The sequence below is a fragment of the Ziziphus jujuba genome, chromosome 4 (assembly GCF_031755915.1).
Source record: "Ziziphus jujuba cultivar Dongzao chromosome 4, ASM3175591v1".
Lineage (NCBI taxonomy): Eukaryota > Viridiplantae > Streptophyta > Magnoliopsida > Rosales > Rhamnaceae > Ziziphus > Ziziphus jujuba.
In genome coordinates, this window is record NC_083382.1 from 13,489,345 (window position 1) to 13,510,261 (window position 20,917).

Consider the following 20,917-nt stretch of genomic DNA (forward strand, 5'->3'; position numbering starts at 1 on the left):
CCCCCTCACATGTAGGCTCGCCTATTTTTAGTATTCTTTCTGGTTTCTTATATATGTTTTTAATTCTTTAGGTGGAATTGTTGAGTTTTGAACCTAGCATAATGAATTACTATTAATTTCAAAAGCTTAAACTTATAGAATGTGGATCTCCATTTCATTTATATAATTTTTTAAAACGAACAAATCTTGTACTTATTGTTCACAATGAAAGAAAATCATATATATATATATATATGTGTGTGTGTGTGTGTGTGTGTGTGTGTATAACCACTATCTTGGATTTGCCATTGCTCTTGAAGAAATAAGCTTTCATGTAATGTAGCATACCCCCTCAACCACTTATCCAATTAAGTTGTGCCCTTTTTTTTCTTTTTTTTTTGGGTAAACCTAAAGAATTTGAGAGAGGATCAAACCTTCTCCTCATAAAGTCATGATCAATAATAGCTAGACATGATATTCCTGTTCCTATTGATCAATAACAATGACACTAAAGTTTTTAAAATATCTATTTAATTTATTTATGAAATGATCCTTGTTGATGTTGTGTTAGTATTTAATTTATTTTTATTTATTTATTTAAAAATTTATTTGTATAAATATGTCAATCTATAATATATATTTTTCAAATAATCATTCAACAATATTATAACACCAATTATTTAGTATATAAAATTGATAAATATTTTGACATCCATAATACTAAGTAGATCTACAATAGGTGGACAATATATTCTTGCCTTTTTGTTTGGTAACGATATTCTAGCTTAAAGGTTAGAAAAAGGGTAAAATGAAAAAAAAAAAAATTGAAATTTTATAAAAGGGCGAAAGAGAAATTGCAAAATCAATTATGGTAGAAGGGCAAAAAAAACTCCCATGCTAGTATTGCAAAATCAATCAAGAAAAGTTTTTACCTTTTAGAATTTCTCGAGAAAAAAAAAAGTTGGAATACTTAGAATATGTCCTAACGTTTTGTAATGCATAAATGTTTCTAAATTAACAAATAAAATATTTTATGAAAATCTTATCAAATAAAAAGATTATATATATATATATAACTATTTTATAACGTAATTAAATTATTTTTTTTGGGTGAGAATAACCAAAAATAAATCGACGAGGTGATATAACTCGGTTGACATCATTATCCATGCCAAAGATGGTACAGATTTGGAAAAAAATAAAAATCATTTATTTGGATTATTAAACAATTAAAATTATCAAATTTATTTTTATAGGTGGAATTCAAATTCCGAAATTTTAATTCTATGAATTTCAAATTCAATTTTCCAAAGTCCAAAAATACGGTGCAAATATTTAAATTTATTTTCCTTGGTATTTAATTGGGTATTATTTATTAGTATTATTTTTATGTTAGTAGATTGCTTTATTTATTTATTTATTTATTTTTGAATAAATAGATTGCTGGTCAAACTAAATAAAGTCTTAAATCCAAACTTTTATAGTATATAATTTTATTCATTTATTTATTATTATTATTATTATTATTATTATTTTTTATTGTTTTTCAGAAAACAGTTTCTATTACCAAAAATTTCAACCAAAAAAGACCGATCCAACATTTCATCCCGAAAAGCCAAACGAAAACCAGATCTGCAAAGCGTTCTTCTCCATTGCTGTAATGCAGTTCTTGTCGTCTTTATTCCTGGATAGATGGTTTGCTTATTATATTAAGCTCCTCTAATCTATTTTATTGGTTTGGTTGGTGATGATGTTTTTCTTCGTTTCTTTGAGACTGAAAATGAAGAAGTCTTCAATTTGGACCTAGGGTCGGTATCGTCGTCTTCCTCACTTTACCTCTGATTCTTTTTCTCTTCTGAAACCGGAAAAAAAAAAAAAAGAAATTATCTTTTTTATCATCCCAGAGATCCGACACCGTTTCGTATCGGGTCGATTCCGAGCATCGCAGCTCGTTCATAGCTCAGATTATCAACCAAAAGTAGTTTTTATTTATTTATTTTTTTTGTAATTCTATTTCAAAACTTTCTATAATTCAAATTCTCTTTCATAACCCTTTTCCTCCGTTGAACCCCCCATCGATAAGCTTTGCCAAAACTCTAAATTCTTTGATCTTCTCTGCATGGAAAATAATCTTGTTTGTATTTTTGTTTCTTATATTGTTATTTTAAGTGTCATTTATACTTAGAATTGTTGTTGCTGTCCTACATCATACTGTGTTTATAGATTTATTTTTATTTTTATATTGGGGTCCTTTATATGTGATATGAATGTTTATTATCTTTTGATAAATATATATTTTTTTCAAACTATTTTGCAGGATATTGAACTTTGTGTGCCATGCTTCTTGTAGCAGTGCTTCTAAATTATTTTTGAGTGTAATTATGAACTTGGAATAAACATTTCAACTTTACCATACGCTTCCAATTCAAGAATGAAGCGTTATGTCTACATCAACGATGATGAATCTACTTATGATTTATATTGTGACAACCGCATATCGAATAGGAAGTATACTGTGTTGAACTTCCTCCCAAAAAATTTATTGGAACAGTTCAGGTGATTTTTCAATTGGTGCTGTTAATCTTATATTTGGTTAATGTAGAACTGCTGGTTTATGTTGATTAAGGGAAGTGTTCAAGGCAAGAGTTAGTTCTTTCTGTTTAATGGTTGATGACTAATGAGCAGCCCCTATATTTTTGAAATCTTTAGAATGTGATGTGGGTTCTCATTCTCCCAACATTTTCTGTTCTCTTATAAATTTTGTTCTGTTTGCAGCCGCTTTATGAACCAGTACTTTTTGCTGATAGCTTGTCTTCAGTTATGGTCGCTTATTACACCAGTAAATCCTGCCAGTACATGGGGTCCGCTTATTTTCATTTTTGCGGTCTCTGCAACGAAAGAGGCATGGGATGATTACAACAGATATCTCTCAGACAAGAAAGCAAATGAGAAAGAAGTTTGGGTTGTCAAGCAGGGCATTAAAAAACATGTATTAAAACCTCTTAGTAGTCATCTTTCTCTTTCTGTGGTTTGTATTCTTCTTTATGCTTTGCAATTTTATGGAAGAGGAAAAAAATAAAATAAAAAAAGTTAGTTTGCATTGTTTTTAAGTGGATAAAATGAACAACTTGATTGTCATTGATTGATTTGCTATATAGTTACCTCGTTTGTCTATTGTAGCAGTTATCGTCAATTGGTTTTTCTGTTAACGAGATTTCAATGTCTGCTTATGGCTCACATATTGTTTATTTTCATTGATGGTGTTGGCTAGAAGAACCTAAAGTAATATGCATGGTCAACATCGCTTAGGGCTGTCATTGGCAGGGGTTATCTTTTTGCATTCATTTGTATATATAAATCTTTTTACATACTGGGTTAATTCTGTGTATCTATATCTCCTTACTGTTGTCACATGATATATTGCTTTAGAGCTGGGTTGCTTAGTCATAATTGAGATACTTCAAACTTGTAGAAAGTGAGATGTAAAAATTAAATGATAGATGTAATAACATGCTATTTGTATGTCTATATCAGACGCTTCTTTCCAGCCTGCACTCCTGCTAAAAAACCATTAACTCACATTTTCCAGCTGGAAATCATTTTAGGAAAAATGAAGTTTTTTGTTGATGGTAAAAGTTAATATAAGTGTTTAAAAAGTACTATGGCCATACATTCCTGATGCTTAGATTACCTCGTATTTCCAATGAAGGTTTTAAATCTGGCAGACCTGTTATGTATATGGCGGGATCATTTCATCCTACCATCCTTTAATTGCCTGTATCTAAGATGCAGAAAAACTTCATACATGCCCAAGCATAGCGAAAAATTTGTTGAATACACTGCTTTCTTCCTTTTTGGATTGCTTCTTCAGTTTCCTATGGTCTCTGGATTAGATATTCATTCTCTGCTAACTTAAACTTTGTGGAACTAACTGGTTGATGTGTCCTTTTGTGCATTGGTGGTATCCACTTGTAGATTCAGGCACAGGATATTCATGTTGGTAATATAATATGGCTACGGGAGAATGATGAAGTGCCATGTGATCTTGTTTTGATTGGAACCTCTGATCCACAAGGCCAGTGCTACATAGAGGTAAATATCCATGCCATGATCATGTATATGGATAGGCTAAGTTTTGAACTTTAACTTTTAGGAACAGATTACTTTTCCTTTGTTTTCTGGGCGTTAAAGCAAAGGTTCCCCCCCCCCCCCCCCCCCCCCCCTCCTCCCCCCCCCCTCCTCTCTTTGTAAGCATTTAGATTGAAGTGTTATATGCTCTTAGTGTTGGGTTTGATATCTTATTGTGATTGCATTTTTTGATTTAGTGTGGCAGGACCTCTGATTCTCCACCGTTTTCTTCTAAATACAAGTATCTAGGAGGGTACATGGGTATATATAAGCTAAGCATGCCTAAGCTCAGTCAAAGGGGCTTGTAGCTTTGTTACTTTTCAATATGCATGTTGAAATACATAGTAAATTCGATTTGAAACCCTCCTAGGGGCTTTGGTCTTAACTTTTCTATCATCTTGCTTGACATTGTTTCAGACACATATAAAGGAATATTCAATTTATGAATAAACCATATGTTTTACATTCCATCAAATTTCTCTTTAGAGTGGAGCAGTAGTATCCCAAAAATCTGGCGTTTCTTTTTCTGCCTAAGTTTTTACGTCCTTGCAGACTGCTGCCCTAGATGGTGAAACTGATCTTATTTACGTCCTTGTAGACTGCTGCCCTAGATGGTGAAACTGATCTTAAGACAAGGGTCATTCCATCTGCTTGCATGGGGATTGATCTTGAACTCTTGCACAAAATCAAGGCGAGACTTCCTTACAGAGATTTTGTTCGTTTGCATCTCCACTTGTCATAGTGGAGGACTATGCAATATTGTTTTTCTCACTCTCTCTCTTTGCAGGGTGTAATTGAGTGTCCTATTCCAGATAAGGACATTAGAAGATTTGATGCAAATTTGCGATTATTTCCTCCATTTATTGATAATGATGTGTGCCCATTAACCATTAATAACACAATTCTTCAGTCATGTTACTTGCGAAACACAGAGTGGGCTTGTGGAGTAGCTGTCTACACAGGCAAGTTTACATGAATTGTCAAGTTCATAATTAATTGTACACTCGTTTACTTTTCATGCAAGCTTTATTTATTTATTTTTTCTTTTTTTATCTAACTGTCTGTACGTTTTTTTTTGGGTTCGTTTTTTCCTTTTTCCTTTGGTGTTCTTTATTTTGAAAAAAGAAAAGAGAGAGAGAGAGGGGGTTTGGGGGGGGGGGGGGGGGGCGGGTTGTGTGCATGTTATGTAAAGGAAAAAGAAAAAAAAAAAAAAAAAAAAAAAACAAACTTTTCGAAAAAATTTCACCTGATGAAAGCTTTCTTTAGTAAGATATTGCTTGCTTATGCGAGAGGAAACTGGGAATGGCAGCAAGACAGTTAATTTGGTTAATTGTAGTTTCCTTAGGCCTGTCATAGCAAGATTTCTCTGGGTTTGACTCAGATTTTTGGGAAGTGGAATGGGTTTATGATTTAGGCTCATTCCATCCTTATATTCTTGCTTTCCATCATTCTGTTCTTGCTCATCCATGAACAGTTAGTTCGCATATACCCATGCTAATCTACCATCCAACCTAATTTTTTGGATTTATTTTAGCATAGATTGGGATTTATGCAGTTAGGATCTGAATAATCTTTTGGTAGGTTTTAAGATCCTGTTTGATAAGCTTTACTTACGGTGCTAAGACTTATAAATGGTTATTTTTATTTATTTTTATCAATACTGTAAATTGTTATTTTTATTTCTTTTTATCAACACTGTCTTGGAAGGATTATGCTGTAAAAATGCATAATTCTGATTTCTCCCTTATCAAAATATTAAGTCTGATATTAAATTTTTGCAAGACCTTATTGTTTCCATAACATTCTTTAAGCAAGAAAAATGTGATTGGATTGCATAATATGAGGGTTTTTTCTTCACTGGTGATGTAAATTAACTATATAATGGGAAAAATAGAAACGAGAGTTTAGGTTGCCTTTACTGTCTATTTTATAGTACACATTCGTTTTAGTTAAAATTATTCTAGTCTCATGTTAATATGCTAACATCACTCTTTCTTTTACACTGTCTTCTAAATGATTATGAATTTAAAAAAATTTTGACTGAGTGAAAGTTTTGCTATTTTGAAGAAGTTTAGAAGCTATTGGCTGAAATGCAAGTGGCTGTTTATGGGTCCTGTGGATTTAATTTATGAGTTCCAGCTTGAAACAATTGCTAGTTATGAATCTTCTATGCTTCTTATTTTTATCAGGCAATGAAACCAAGCTGGGTATGAGTAGGGGCATACCTGAACCAAAGCTTACAGCTGTGGATGCTATGATTGACAAATTGACCGGAGCTATATTTATTTTTCAAATTGTGGTTGTTATGGTTCTAGGCGTAGCTGGTAATGTATGGAAGGATACAGAAGCAAGGAAGGTATGCCACCATTGTTCTACTTTTATGAGGTTAAGTGTTTGGCATATAGCTATTTTATGTTACTTATTGAACAGTTCGCTTGTTTGAAGTGTTTTGCTATATTTCAATCTTTCTAGATACTATGCTAATAAAGAGTGAAAAATTTATCATGGTGGCAAGCATTTCACAAGCCTATTTGTTTTGTTTAATGGGCTGCATTCTGTAGTGTGGTGTCACATCTCACTGATTTTAACCATACCTTAAACTCTGTCTTCAATTCTTTGACTTAAAAAAAGGATGTTATTGATATTTGAAAAGTTGATTTCATAGGTTCTTATTGCATGTCATAATTGCTGTCTTTCTGATTTGATGTTTGCTATTGTTCCTGCTTTTGATCCAAATATAGATTATATAGTTGCTGCATGAATAACATTTCCACTGGTGGTTTTTGGATACTGAAAGGGAATCGTTTTCATATGGATGTGCGGGCAATGCTAAGGAATATCTTTAGTTGGTTTATAATCACGTTGGAAATTCTTTAGAGTTTCATTTTAAAACGTCATGTTTAACAAGATAAACGTTTAAGCTAAATCTGTGTAATTTGTGTTTGCTCTGTGACTGTAAGTTTACTTTTTACTTGTTTGTTTTATTGCTGTCAGTACTTGACTGTTTACAGTCCTTTTTATTTTTTAATCAAGTTTAGTAGTATTATGTTTGTGTGTGTTGATAAGCATTCTGAATTATAGTTGTGAACTTCTTCAAGGGTTTTCAGTCTACAGGATACCATTGATGATTGTCCCCTTTTTTTTTTTTTTTTTTTTTTTTTTGAAGTAATATAATTTATTTAAAATGTTATTTTATCTATTTAATTTTTGGGTGTGAATTCCTTTGCGTTCAGTCCGAAATATTGGTTTCACTATATTTGTATTTGATTTTTTGGGTATGAATTCATTTGTGCCTTTAGTCCAAAATGTCAGTTTCAATATATTTGTTAGAAAGAGAAAAGGAGAAAAAGGAATTGCATGATTCATTATCTTAGTTGACTTTTAAGTGATTTTATTCTTTACTTATCTTTTCACTTGTTATATAATATTGTACTAATAATTATTAAATATTTGCAATGTCTCTTATTCTCCTTTGCAGCAATGGTATGTCCTATACCCAGAGGAGGGTCCGTGGTATGAACTATTAGTCATCCCTCTTCGGTTTGAACTACTTTGTTCTATCATGATACCCATATCAATTAAGGTAATTTTGGTGCATTTCAGCTCTCATGATTTTGGATTTTCTACACTGGTGTTCTGTGGTTGAGCATGATTGTTGTTGTTGTTGTTGTTATTATTATTATTATTATTATTATTTTCCCTTTTGGAATTATATCAAATCATAGAAACTTGTTACTAGTGTTTGAGAACACAAACTAAAGATTTCTCAGAATTTATGTTGTAAATTTTTGGAAGAAACTTCATGATGTATGCTTGTAAATGCAAGTACTCATCCAATACTGGTGTATGTTTGAATAGGAATGCTTATTTAAAGCTTACTTTGTTTTATGCACCAGGTATTGGGATCATGATATGGTGCATTGTTGAATACTTTTGAGACTTGATTTGTCGTTTGATATATTTTCATCCATAGCGGAGTCAAGTATTAAATATTGAGGAACACTTGTCATGATCCTTGAAAAGTTTATTGTTCTATCTTTTTCAGGTTTCTCTCGACCTTGTAAAGAGCTTATATGCAAAGTTTATTGATTGGGATAATGAAATGATCGACCATGAAACTGGTACTCCAGCCCATGCAGCAAAGTGAGTTTATTTGGCCTTGGGATGCAAATATTTTTTCAACTATGTTAGGAAAAGTCACAAGTTTTCTTCAAATATGTGTATAAAAAGTGTATGTAACATGTGGCAGTACAGCAATTAGTGAGGACCTGGGACAAGTTGAGTACATTTTGACTGACAAAACTGGTACCCTAACCGAGAATAAAATGATCTTTAGAAGGTGTTGTATCAATGGAATTTTCTATGGAAATGAGACAGGAGATGCATTGAAAGGTTTGATCTTTTACTAAGACTCCCTTCCTTGTTACCTTACCTTGTCTTTTTTGTTGCATATACCTGTTGTATTTTTAATTTCTCACTCTTTCTTTGTTATGAGAAACATGAACATCCAATAAAAGTAATTAGAAGTGCAATGGAACCAGCTGTCTTACCTTAAAGCAGTTCACAATATATTACAATATACAAGTAATGAGTGAAAAAACATTCAGCATGACCTTGCAAACAAAGCTAAAATAAAAACTCAATAGCATAAACCATTTCATTGTAAGGGGTACGGTTTTACATTTTCTGGGTATTTAGTGTATAAATAGTCTCGTTATTCTCCTTTTCATGATACATGAATGTTAATTTGGGGTAGAGAGTTAGTACAAAGATTATATGACTTATTTGCTTCTTGTTTTTTTTTGTCATCCTCTTGGATTTTCTCCCATTTTGCTTTCTACCCTCTTCTCTTGTTTTTCTAATTTTATCGTAGTCTAGTTGATTGTTGGATCAATATATATGATCTACTCATTAAGGTTTGAAGTTGCTGAACACTAATCAACCTAACCTGTTGGACCTAACCTACCTAATAGGGCAAGAAATTGTGGGAAATTGCATGTCGGTGTTGTCCTGCACCAGATTCTGTGTCAACTGCATGGCCAGCTACATTTATCCTGTTAACTCAGTGGTATACGTAATCAAAGCTGACTAGAAATAGTCCTTTATAAAGGATCTTTCTCCTAGATCAAATTTATTGTCAAGTTTATTCTGTGCTTATGTTAGTAGAAGCGTTAATACTTTATGCTATGAAGGAAATTGATAGGGATTGTTTCTACTTTATAATGTCAGTCATGCAATGCTCTACTAGTTCAAATGTGGCAGCTTTTAGATATTCTTAAGCTCTTAATGCATTTATTTATTTATTTATTTTAGATATTGACTTTCTTATGATTTTATTCTTTAATTTGAAGATGCAAGATTGCTCAATGCTGTTGCCTCTGGCGCTCCTGATGTTATACGTTTTGTGACAATTATGGCAATATGTAACACAGTCATACCTATTCAAAGGTGATTCTTCTATTGCAGCTAAATGTGCTGGGATTATGCAATTATCCATATTGAATCTGTCATATATTTTATTCTACTTAAAAGTATGGATGCACTTTTGTAATTTTGGTGATTAGTTTCTTTTCTTCTATTCTTTGTAGTAAAAGTGGGGATATCTTGTACAAGGCACAGTCTCAGGATGAGGATGCACTTGTCCAAGCTGCTGCTCAGTTGCATATGGTTTTTTTTAATAAAAATTCAAACATTTTTGGTAAGAATTATTTGTCTTGCCTTTTTAGGCAGAACGATTCTGATCATGAATTCATGATAATGTTAATAATTCAACTACACATATTGCAGAGATTAAGTTCAATGCTTCAATAATTCGATATGAAGTTTTGGAAACTCTGGAGTTCACTTCTGATAGAAAAAGAATGTCAGTTGTGGTGAAGGATTGCCAGAATGGAAAGATTATCCTTTTATCAAAGGGTGCAGATGAAGCAATTCTTCCCTATGCATACACTGGTAATAGTGAAAATGGTTTTTGCTTTTGTTATTTGTTGGTGCTATTTATTGGCTAATAACATTATAACGTGTGTTCATAGATTTGAGTTAATTTATGAATCATTAACTGTCAAGTGGATCCACATTTAGATATTGAGTGCAAATCTAATCCTCAACCTAGATTTTAGGCTTTTAGCAAGAAAATCATAAAAATATATGAAAAAAATTTCAAGCAAACATAACATAATATATCCTTTTTTATTATTGTTTCAAGTGGTGTCCTCTGGTACTTTCTCAGAACGTAAGCAATATATGTAATGTGATTGGATGCTTTCTTAATGTTTGACCTGCTGAGTTTTCCAGGGCGTGACTCGTACTTGCATTGCTTCATTTTTGGTACTGGTGTTTGTTACCACATTTCAATGTTTCAAGTTCTTGTGTTGCACCCTTCATTACTGTTACATGAAAGCATTTTTATGGTGTCTACACTATAGATTTGCTTTGTCAAAATTTATTGTTGAAACAAGCTTTACATAGTATGTTAGCATTTACTGGCTTCCTGGCCGTGGACCAATGCTGTATTTCTTGTTTAAACCTTGCTGTTTGCCAATGATTGTTATTTTCTTCCTGTGCAACCATCATGGATTATGTGTTCAATCTATGTTTTGGGTTGTATATGAGCTTTTACACATCAGGCTTCTAAAGTAGCACGTTTCTTAAATTCTAAAAATTTTACAATTTGATTAATCATAAAAAGGGTTCAGATTTGATAGTTCAAATTATCTTAAATTCTAGAAATTTTACAATTTGATTAATCATAAAAAAGGTTCATATTTGATAGTTCAAATTATACTTCAGGGCAGCAAACGAGGATGTTTGTTGAAGCTGTTGATCAATATGCTCAATTGGGCCTGCGTACACTTTGTCTAGCTTGGCGTGAGTTAGGGGAAGATGAATATCAAGATTGGTCTTTGATGTTTAAGGAGGCTAGTAGCACATTGGTTGATAGAGAGGTACAGGGAACATCTCAAAACACAAGATCTGAATTACTCACATATTTATGACTTTTCCATCTATTTACTTTAAAATGCACTATTTGTGTAGTGGAGAATAGCTGAGGTCTGTCAAAGACTAGAGCATGATTTGGAAGTCCTTGGAGTTACTGCAATAGAGGATCGTTTACAGGTGAGTTTTTACAATAGGGCTTTGAAATCTAACTGTCATCATAAAAGTAACATGTCTTCATTTCCTTCTAATCATAGATTGACTGTTGCGGAGGAGCTCTTATCAGGTATTAAATCTGGAGTTTACTGGTACTGATATTTGTCATGACATTTTGAATTCAGGATGGTGTACCAGAAACAATTGAAACACTGAGAAAGGCAGGAATAAATTTTTGGATGCTTACTGGAGACAAGCAGAATACTGCCATTCAGATTGCTCTTTCTTGCAATTTTGTTTCTCCAGGTAATAATATTTTCTGGATGATTTCTCTTTATATAATTTGTTACTTAAATCCTTAAACAAATAGAAAAGCTTTCCTATGAGACTATGAATAAGCTGTTAATGGCTGATTAAAAACATTGCAATGTAAGTCTCTTGTTTTAACGATTTGCTTGTTGCTTCTATATACCTTTTGCCTTTATTGTCATATTATTTAGTCAAATAGATAATCATTTCTGAATTTGTTTAAAATGCTGAAAATCAACGAGTAAAATTCTTCAGAGTAAAAGATAATTAATAAAGAGAAGTAAGATTGGGCCTTAGAAGGACAATCTGACATCTTTGTTCAATTATGCCTCTGGTCCTATGATTTTTGGAGATGGCAAACCAGTTTGAAAGTCATCTTACTGGTTAATCTATTTTTCACGTCGATGCTTTTGGTCTCTTGTCAATTATTACTTTCTTTCGTCGGTTATTGTAGCTTTTCCTACCTATTCTTGATTTTTATTTCTATTTCCCTTGGAGGATGCAAAGGTGCCTATGGCCGAATGGTGGTTGTTAGAGAGGAATATTTTCTGTATTTTGTACTCTGCCTGGTCCTTGTTCATGTTTTAACTTAATGAAATTACATTGTATGTTGCTTTCCAAAACTTCTGTAAAAATATGGTTTTCCTCTGTATGATCAAATTTTAGGTGTCATTAATCTTTTTCTTCTGTGACTTGACAGAGCCAAAAGGTCAGCTTCTGTTAATTGATGGCAAAACTGAGGATGAAGTTCGTCGAAATTTGGAGAGAGTTTTACTTACAATGAGAATCACAACTTCAGAACCTAAGGTACAACTCTATTTCTGATCCTTTTTATCATAAGTGATGTTTTGTATGAATGAAGTGAAGTTTTCTATAGAGAAACAATTCTGTACTTTGATGCCATATGGCCATTAGCTATTAAGTATTTTGTACTTAGCAGGAATGTGACCCTATTCTACCTTTTGACAGGATGTGGCATTTGTTGTTGATGGCTGGGCTCTTGAAATTGCACTTAAGCATTATCGCAAAGCTTTTACTGAATTAGCAATATTGTCAAGGACTGCTATATGCTGTCGTGTAACGCCATCCCAAAAAGCACAGGTTATCCTGTAGTCCTTGTTAAGTTTGTTAAGTTTTATTTCTATTGTTTTCCTTATATATGAATATAAATAAATGAATATATATTTTCTGTATATAGACGCACAAACTATTATATGTGCTTGTTAGGCAGGTGCAGTATCCTTCATTCTGTATAGCTATTCTTGATTCAGGGTGTTAAAAGTTAAATTGGGAAAAAAAAAAAAAAAAAAAAGTGAGTGAATACATGAGGGTGTAAGTATTTCAATGAAAAGAAAAACTTGAAAGAGGTTCTAGAAATAGAAAGGCTGATCCAATAAATTTGCAAATTAATGTAATTTTGGTCTAATTTTTTTCTTTTTTCTCTCATTATTTCTCTTGTATTTTGGGTACAACAAATGTTGGTAATAATATCTATTATTGGCTTTCCTTCTTTTTGAAGAAAAGGAAGGAAAAATAACTACATATTTTAAGCGCTGCTACCTCTTGCAGCTTGTCGAGATTTTGAAATCTTGTGACTATAGAACGTTGGCTATTGGGGATGGTGGAAATGATGTGAGGATGATACAACAAGCTGACATTGGAGTTGGCATTAGTGGGAGAGAGGGACTGCAGGCAGCAAGGGCAGCTGATTATAGTATAGGGAGTAAGTTGTTTGCTATTTATACCATTATGCAGCGCTTTTGTGCAGCTGTAAGATTTTTTTATTTTTTTCCAGATACTTTTTTATCTCCTGCTGCAGTTGCATATAATTTTGTTTTGGTTGATTTGAAGTATGTTAAATATAATATGTCATGTTTAAATTCTAATTCCTACCAACTTCTATTTTTGTTACTTTATTGTTTGCACTGGCTTTTTGAGGCCCAAATTCTTTTCTGTTATTGGACAAGTTTACACACAGGGACACTATTAAATATAACAACTTTTGTGTTGGCTTAATATTTGTCGTCTTCCGACTTGTTTTTCTATATTCTTTTGTTAGTTATATAATGGCCTCGATTCTTTGCTGGCCAAGAGATATTTAATCTGATAATGTTTAAAGTCTAAATCTAATAATAGAACTTCTGTTTTGGAAAATGGTGTTTTATTGGTAATTAAAATTAAAAATTTAGTTCTGAAAAATTGAAATGATTAATTTATGAAGTATATATGCTATTTGCTACTAGGGTGTCAAACCTGTCATGCCTAACTTAACAAAAGTATCTTTATCTGAACTTTCTTGTCATCAAACAAAATTACTGGATTTGTCTTGGTTATGTTAAACATCTACTTTAAACTAGATATTATAATTGATAGTAGTTATAGCTTCTTCTCCTGGTTTGCAGAGTTCAGATTCCTGAGAAGGTTGATACTTGTTCATGGGCGTTACTCTTACAACCGTACAGCATTCCTATCTCAATATTCCTTTTACAAATCCCTAGTGATATGTTTCATCCAAATCTTGTGAGTTCCTAATAACATTGTTTGCTTATTTTGAACCTGGTGAGATGACCATTCTTTGGAACTCTTTTTATTTCAGGTGTACTGACTGTAGCACGAATTTCAGTTTCTCTTTTATTTCAGGTGTCTCAGGAACCAGTCTTTTTAATTCTGTTAGCTTGATGGCTTATAATGTTTTCTACACCAGTATCCCTGTTCTAGTCAGCGTCCTTGATAAAGATCTTAGTGAAGAAACTGTAATGCAGCATCCACAAATTTTGTTTTATTGCCAAGCAGGAAGGTTTGTCTCTTTGCCATTAATATCCTTTTGTTTTTAAAGAATACATGTCAGACTATTTCCCATACGGAATATGCCATAGCCAACAATCATTCACTTTACCAACAAAATGCTACCAACTATTAATCAGTTATCACTGAAAATAAATACATGTCAGACTGTTTTTCATATGGAATATGCTGTAGCCAACAAGCATGCACTATACCAACAAAATTCTACTACCTGTTAATCATTTCTCACTGAAAATAAGTTTTTGGTTGACAGGCTTCTCAATCCTAGCACATTCGCTGGGTGGTTTGGACGATCCCTTTTCCATGTGAGTCCTGTTAGTTTTTTTGGGTGCAATTATTATTGACATCCTTATATTTTTGGTTCAAGGCAATCCAAGCAATTTAAAGTTTCACTTGAATGATTAATTTAACGCTCTGGATTAAATGCTTGCTACTGTCCATTTAGAACTGCTAATAAAAATAAATAAATAAATAAATAAATAAAAAGAAAAAAAAAAAAAAGAAGGAAAAAGTCCTAATGTGAAACAATTGTTATGGTCATTTGAAACTGTGAGATGCAATGGTAACAACTGAAGACTCACCATCAATTGATGTTAAAAGTTCCATTTTGCTATCATTAGTTTAACCTAAATACTTATTCAAGTCCTGAAAGTTTTGTTGGTATCATGTCCCATTTCAACGATAAGCGTTAAATGATAGAAAATCTGTGTTTCTGATTTCTACTCCATGACAGCCTACCTGTTGCACATTAGTTTTCTTACCTATATAATGCTCAAGGATTCCTACAATAGTTAGAATAAACTATATCATCAACGGGGGATGTCTGTAACTGTAAAAGAATTCATATAAAATATGTTTTAAGTTCCTTTTTTATTTACTTAATTTTTATCCTTACTTCTTTTTCCCTGTTACTTTTAAATCCATAAATGCTAATACCAGGTTTGATGTCCAGGCAATTGTTGTATTTATAATCAGCATACATGCCTATGCCTATGAAAAAAGTGAAATGGAGGAGGTTGCAATGTTGGCACTTTCTGGATGTATTTGGTTGCAAGCTTTGGTAATGGCCTTAGAGACAAAGTATGCTTCCTTCCTCTCATTATGCTTTTAGTTTTAGGTGCCAAATTAAGTTTCTCTTTCTTAACTAGCTTCACTATTGGCTTTGTTCCTATGAATTAATACTGAATCAAGAGATTGGAAGGTAAAATTTAATTGAGTTTATAACCAACCACCTGACATTTTTCTTTGATACCTGCAGCTCATTTACTATACTACAACATCTTGCAATATGGGGGAATTTATTTTTTTTCTATGTCATGAACTGGATCTTCAGTGGCCTTCCGTCTTCTGGGATGTACACGATTATGTTCCGCTTGTGTAGACAACCATCGTATTGGATCACATTGGGTGTAAGTTTCCTTTTGCTATCTTTTGGACTGATTATTCTTGTATTGTTGTTCATCTCTCAATGGTTCCTTAGATTTTTAGGTGGCCTAGAAACTGCAGAATTTTAATTTAGTGCACCTGAGCAAAATTGTTCAATAACATTGCCACTTGAAAATGTTAATTGGGAACTCCCTAGATAGTCCTCTTCAGAGACGATACATCCTTCATACATCAATGATCTTTGCTTGTCCGTTTATATTTTCTCTTCGGATTTTTGAGGTAACCACCAACTGTGCTTGTTCTTATCAAGAATGGATGGTCCATTTCATGTTAGCTGTTTTGTGTTCCATCTCTTTCATTTTCTTCAAAAAGTTTCATACTAGAAAAGAAGTAGATAATTGACTAAGCCATCATCTCATCCACGGTGCAAGATCTGGTTGTTGGTAACCTGAAAAGACTCGTAAAGTTTGGGCCACTGAAGGAGCTAAATTCATTGTTGTACTGCAGTGTATAATACTGATGAAAATCTTATTCCCATTGCAGCTCATAGTTGCAGCAGGGATGGGTCCGATTCTTGCTCTGAAGTACTTCCGTTACACGTACAGGCCAAGTAAAATCAATACACTTCAGCAGGCTGAGCGTTTGGGTGGACCTATCCTGACATTGGGAAACATAGAGCCTCAACCACGATCAATAGAGAAAGATATATCGCCGTTATCAATAACTCAACCCAAGATCCGAAATCCAGTCTACGAACCGCTACTGTCGGATTCACCAAATTCTGTGAGGAGATCTTTTGGGTCTGGAACACCTTTTGATTTTTTTCAGTCACAGTCCAGATTGTCCTCATCTAACTACACCAGAAATTGTAAGGATAACTGAGTTATACAAATACCTTTAGCAATTAGGTATATACAAAAACAGATTAATAGTTGCCAGAGCTCAAAGCTGAACAATACTATCATTTTTTGTTATTTAAATGTAAATCAGCAATGTATGTAGCAGATATAGGTTCTTGAAGCAATTTACTATAAAAAGTGTATCTTCTGCTTCATGCACTGAAATAAATGATGATTCAGTCAGTACAAAATTTTGCCTGGACTTTGTTTTATGTATCATGATGAGTATAATTTATTTTATGTATTATAATGAGTATAATCTATACTTACATGGTAAACATTTTTGGCAGTGGGTTGCTGAAAGATTCTTTGAGCAGTAATTGTTATTCTGGTTGGTAATCATTTCATGTTCATTTTAATGCTTTCTTTTGTTTAATGCATTAATATAATACATATTTAGATATATGATAAGAAACAAACAAACAAAATAAGTATGTTTTTGTGCAAATACTATACTATTCAATGTATATAACAAATAGATCTGATAACGCTCTAAATATAAAAAGAAATATTTGAATAAAATACTAATATAGTATTACAAAATAATGTTTCATTAATTTTGTGCGTGTATATACATATATGAGTAGCATGTACTTGGTGACTAAAAATGGATGGTGTCAAAGTTAGGGTTGAATCATAAATGAGGATGGCCGTGCAAGGTGTTGGAGGCAACGAATTAATTTTCGAAGTTGCCAACATTATGAAAACGAGTAAAGGCAACTACTGGTTTTTGTTTTTGGTGAATAAAGGCAACTACTGGTTGGTTGGTGTAGATGCAAGAAACTATACATAAATAATAATAATAATAATTACTAGGTGTCATTTCATGTTACCGAGTTATATCTATGGGGGTTGATCTATTTAACCCATTTAAATAATATATTATTATTTATATTATTTTATTAATTTTTATATTAAATTATATTTATTTATTTATCATTATTTCTAATTTTTATACATTAATTTAATTTATTCATATAAATTTCAAGTTAATTAAATGAGATGTGTTTTAGTTAGGTTTTTTGTTATGACCTAAAACTGCTATCCTTTTATATTTACTATATTACTCTCTCTCTCTCTCTCTCTCTCTAAATATATAGAATTTTATTTTATTAGGTGATGTACCATGTCTGGATAGGTGGATTTCTGTCTAACATAAATTAGGCTACTTTATCCAATAAATTAAATATTATCATATTATTTAGTAAATAAATTGGATAATTATAATATTATTGAAATATATATATATATATATATATATATATATATATATAAGTATTCTCTAGGGTAACGTGGCCCAACTTATGTTGCCCGACACATATCTTGCCATGTTTTATGGGTGTAGAAAAAATCCCATAAGATGCTGTGGATGTTGTTACTTTGCTTATCCTATGTTATATATATAGAGTAGTTTTACGGTGCGCGGACTATATCTAAATTGATATTTTTTGAAAAAAAAACATCGGTTTTGTTATGTATGCTGTGTACACATACAAAGCAAAAGTCGATGTTTTTTTTCCAAAAAAATGTCAGCTTAGGTATGGTCCGGAAAAAAACGTCAGTTTAGATATGGTTCACACTACAGAATTTCCCTACATATATATACATATATATGGATGATTGTTTTGTTTAAAAACATATAATTATTTTTTTAAAAACTATCTTTTAATTTATAATGAACAATATAATAATATGGTAAATTATATAGATAATATATTATTTAATGGTTTAAAATTGGGAATTTAAATTGAGATTGTGATAATACCATGTTTTTGATATGTCATCGTATCTTTTATTGTAAATTAGACAAATTTGATTTATATATGCTATTTTGTTCTCCTGACACTCACACACACACACACACACACACACACACACACACACATATATCTCGAGGTTTTGGCTCAATCATCTCCATCTCCACTGGAATTAGATTGGTCCCCCCATTTTTACATCTACCAGTCCTTATTGAGAATGGTATATATACATATTTGGTTGCTCAAGATCCAAAATGAAAGAAAATTAAATAGAATCAATAGATGCGGTTTGCTTTGAAGGCCAACCTCTCCCCGTCTCTAGCCTGAGTCTCATAAATGAGAATGAGAAATTAATCAACTATTTGTGTAGTACTCCACATTAATTGATACCCAAAATATTCGTAAAATAAGATTTGCATATTGTAGCAACACTCTCTTCTATTAGGCCACCCAAAATAAAATAAAAAAATAAAAAGTAAATATATATTTTGACACAGGTTTGAGGACTCCTCCATATGTTGCTAATATAAAATAACCAATTGAATGCTTAATCCATTCCAAAATAGGAGCCAAAAAAGTCTATCCCATTATTGAAGTCTTTTTTCTAAGAACAATGAAATTAATTGTACTATTTGGTTTGGTAGCTTAGACAGTCATAATTTTCCTCAACTGTGAAGGACTAGGAGTAGATGATATGAGCAGCATTGTTGGGTTGGTGTGAGGCAAAATCTTCCATCACTCTCACCAATAAAATGTTAGGTTGAAAAAGAAAAAGAAGCAAATATGTTATATTACAATACTTCAAATATACAAATCAAACCATTACTGTAGTCCAAATCTAGGTCAGAAATGTTGGTACGTTTTGAATCAAATCATGAATTTTCTGCAAGATATTGAAGCAAATCAAACCATTAATGTACTCAAAATCTAGGTCAGAAATGTTGGTAGGTTTTGAATCAAATCATGAATTTTCTGTTCAAATAATGCCATTTTGTTTTTTTTCCGGTAAAGAGTATTTTTGATCATGTATTTAATTTATGTTTTAATATTTAAAAACACAAAATTATACAGTTAAAAAGCAATTTAAAATTTTTTTTTTTTAAAAAAAAAACATTTTTAAATGCATGGAAAAACAGACAAAATATTCTTACAATTTATTGTATCCAATACTTCTTTCACATGCCAACCAAAAAAAAGGTAAACAAGAATCTTCTTTCAAACAAAATAATGGAAAAAATATTTATATACCAAATCCATAGTACCAAGTTAGCCCGGACTACAGCTAACTTGTGTAAATGGGACTTGATTGACCCGAATACTTACTCGGATCCTTTGCCGACTCTCTGCAATCTCAAAAAAATGACATTTGAAAAAAGTAGTCCCCCAAACACTGCCCTCATACAGGTACAAATAATATAGACCCGTATATATACATAAATATGGGCCTATCCAGAAAATGTACTCACTCATTCACACTTCTCACCCATACCCCTAAATAAAGTGATTCACAAGCGTTGCCTAAAGCATGGGCCTCTTGTACCAAAAATCAAAAGCATTCAAAGTTTCTTAAACATTAATTTGGTAATTGGAAAAAGATAAAATAAAATAGGGTGACCCCCACCCACAAGGGCAAATGTCAAGGGCAGGGTAGGGGACCCCAAACCCATCATGGGTCACTTTAGCATGGGCTTCGTTCCCCACCTCCACACCATTTTATTGTTGTGACTCTTATGACAATCACTTACCTAACCAAGCCAAACAAGCCCTACCACAAAAGTTATTCCCAAACAAACTCTCATGGGTCAGTTCCCTACCATCCTAGCTGTCCTTTCAGATAAGCACCCCTCCTAGGAAACAATTTGTATTACCATCATGCAACTACTACATTATCCCAGTTTTCTCTCATTATTGCCTACCTTGTGATGAGGTTTTATTTCTTCTTGGTTTTGCTAGAGCAATATACTAAATTGTTTATTAAATAATGTAGCAAGATAAAATCTTATTATTATATTTTGTTGAATTATATAAATTATATATGGATAAATAATTTTTAAAAATAAATGAAATCCAATACAAATCAATGAAATAACAACATTTCATTTTACTAGAAACATGCTGCCCATAACAATGTTGTTTGCTATTAACCTTCCATGTTTTTTGTGTTATCATGGCCTTTAATTGGCTTGGTATTGTTTGGGTTTTCTTCATGTGATTGTCAAATTAAAAATTAACATTTGAAAATTGAGTTGGAGAATTAGAGACAAGGGACCCAAATCACCAAATAATTGGATATGATTGGCCAAAAGAATAGTAAAAGAATTTAAGGTCACATAATATGAAAAAGAGACGGGTAGGATTATTTGAATTTAGTAAATTATTGAAGTGCCGGCCTACTTGTTATTCTGTTTTTCATTCTTTTGGCATAATTGTAACTGAACTAGCAAATAATTTGAATACCCTTTCCCCATGTTTCCATTAAATTTTTTTGAAAAATTCTAATTTTTAAAATATATTTTTACTTCAGAAATAATTTTGAGTAGCCCAAAATTAAAAATATTAATA

At 32.1% G+C, this 20,917-nt stretch overlaps 1 protein-coding gene across 5 annotated transcripts; it reads left to right on the plus strand.

Moving 5' to 3' along the window:
- Nucleotides 1–1,489: 1,489 nt before the first annotated feature.
- On the plus strand, nucleotides 1,490–16,796 carry LOC107406036 (phospholipid-transporting ATPase 2). 5 transcript variants are annotated; one of them, XM_048471568.2, is made up of 25 exons: nucleotides 1,490–1,636; nucleotides 2,297–2,535; nucleotides 2,755–3,007; nucleotides 3,955–4,071; nucleotides 4,706–4,798; nucleotides 4,895–5,069; nucleotides 6,297–6,463; nucleotides 7,586–7,690; nucleotides 8,153–8,250; nucleotides 8,357–8,499; nucleotides 9,459–9,555; nucleotides 9,696–9,805; nucleotides 9,895–10,059; nucleotides 10,897–11,051; nucleotides 11,143–11,223; nucleotides 11,385–11,505; nucleotides 12,209–12,315; nucleotides 12,478–12,609; nucleotides 13,078–13,231; nucleotides 13,911–14,028; nucleotides 14,132–14,305; nucleotides 14,567–14,618; nucleotides 15,266–15,393; nucleotides 15,572–15,722; nucleotides 16,243–16,796. In XM_048471568.2, the coding sequence occupies exons 2-25, from the start codon at nucleotides 2,411–2,413 to the stop codon at nucleotides 16,579–16,581; spliced, it is 3,360 nt and encodes a 1,119-aa protein (XP_048327525.1). In that variant the 5' UTR covers nucleotides 1,490–1,636; nucleotides 2,297–2,410; the 3' UTR covers nucleotides 16,582–16,796. The 5 variants fall into 5 exon arrangements, with proteins under 5 accessions (XP_048327525.1, XP_048327524.1, XP_048327523.1 ...); XM_048471567.2 differs by having other exon boundaries at nucleotides 1,518–1,674; XM_048471566.2 differs by having other exon boundaries at nucleotides 1,521–1,787.
- Nucleotides 16,797–20,917: the final 4,121 nt, after the last annotated feature.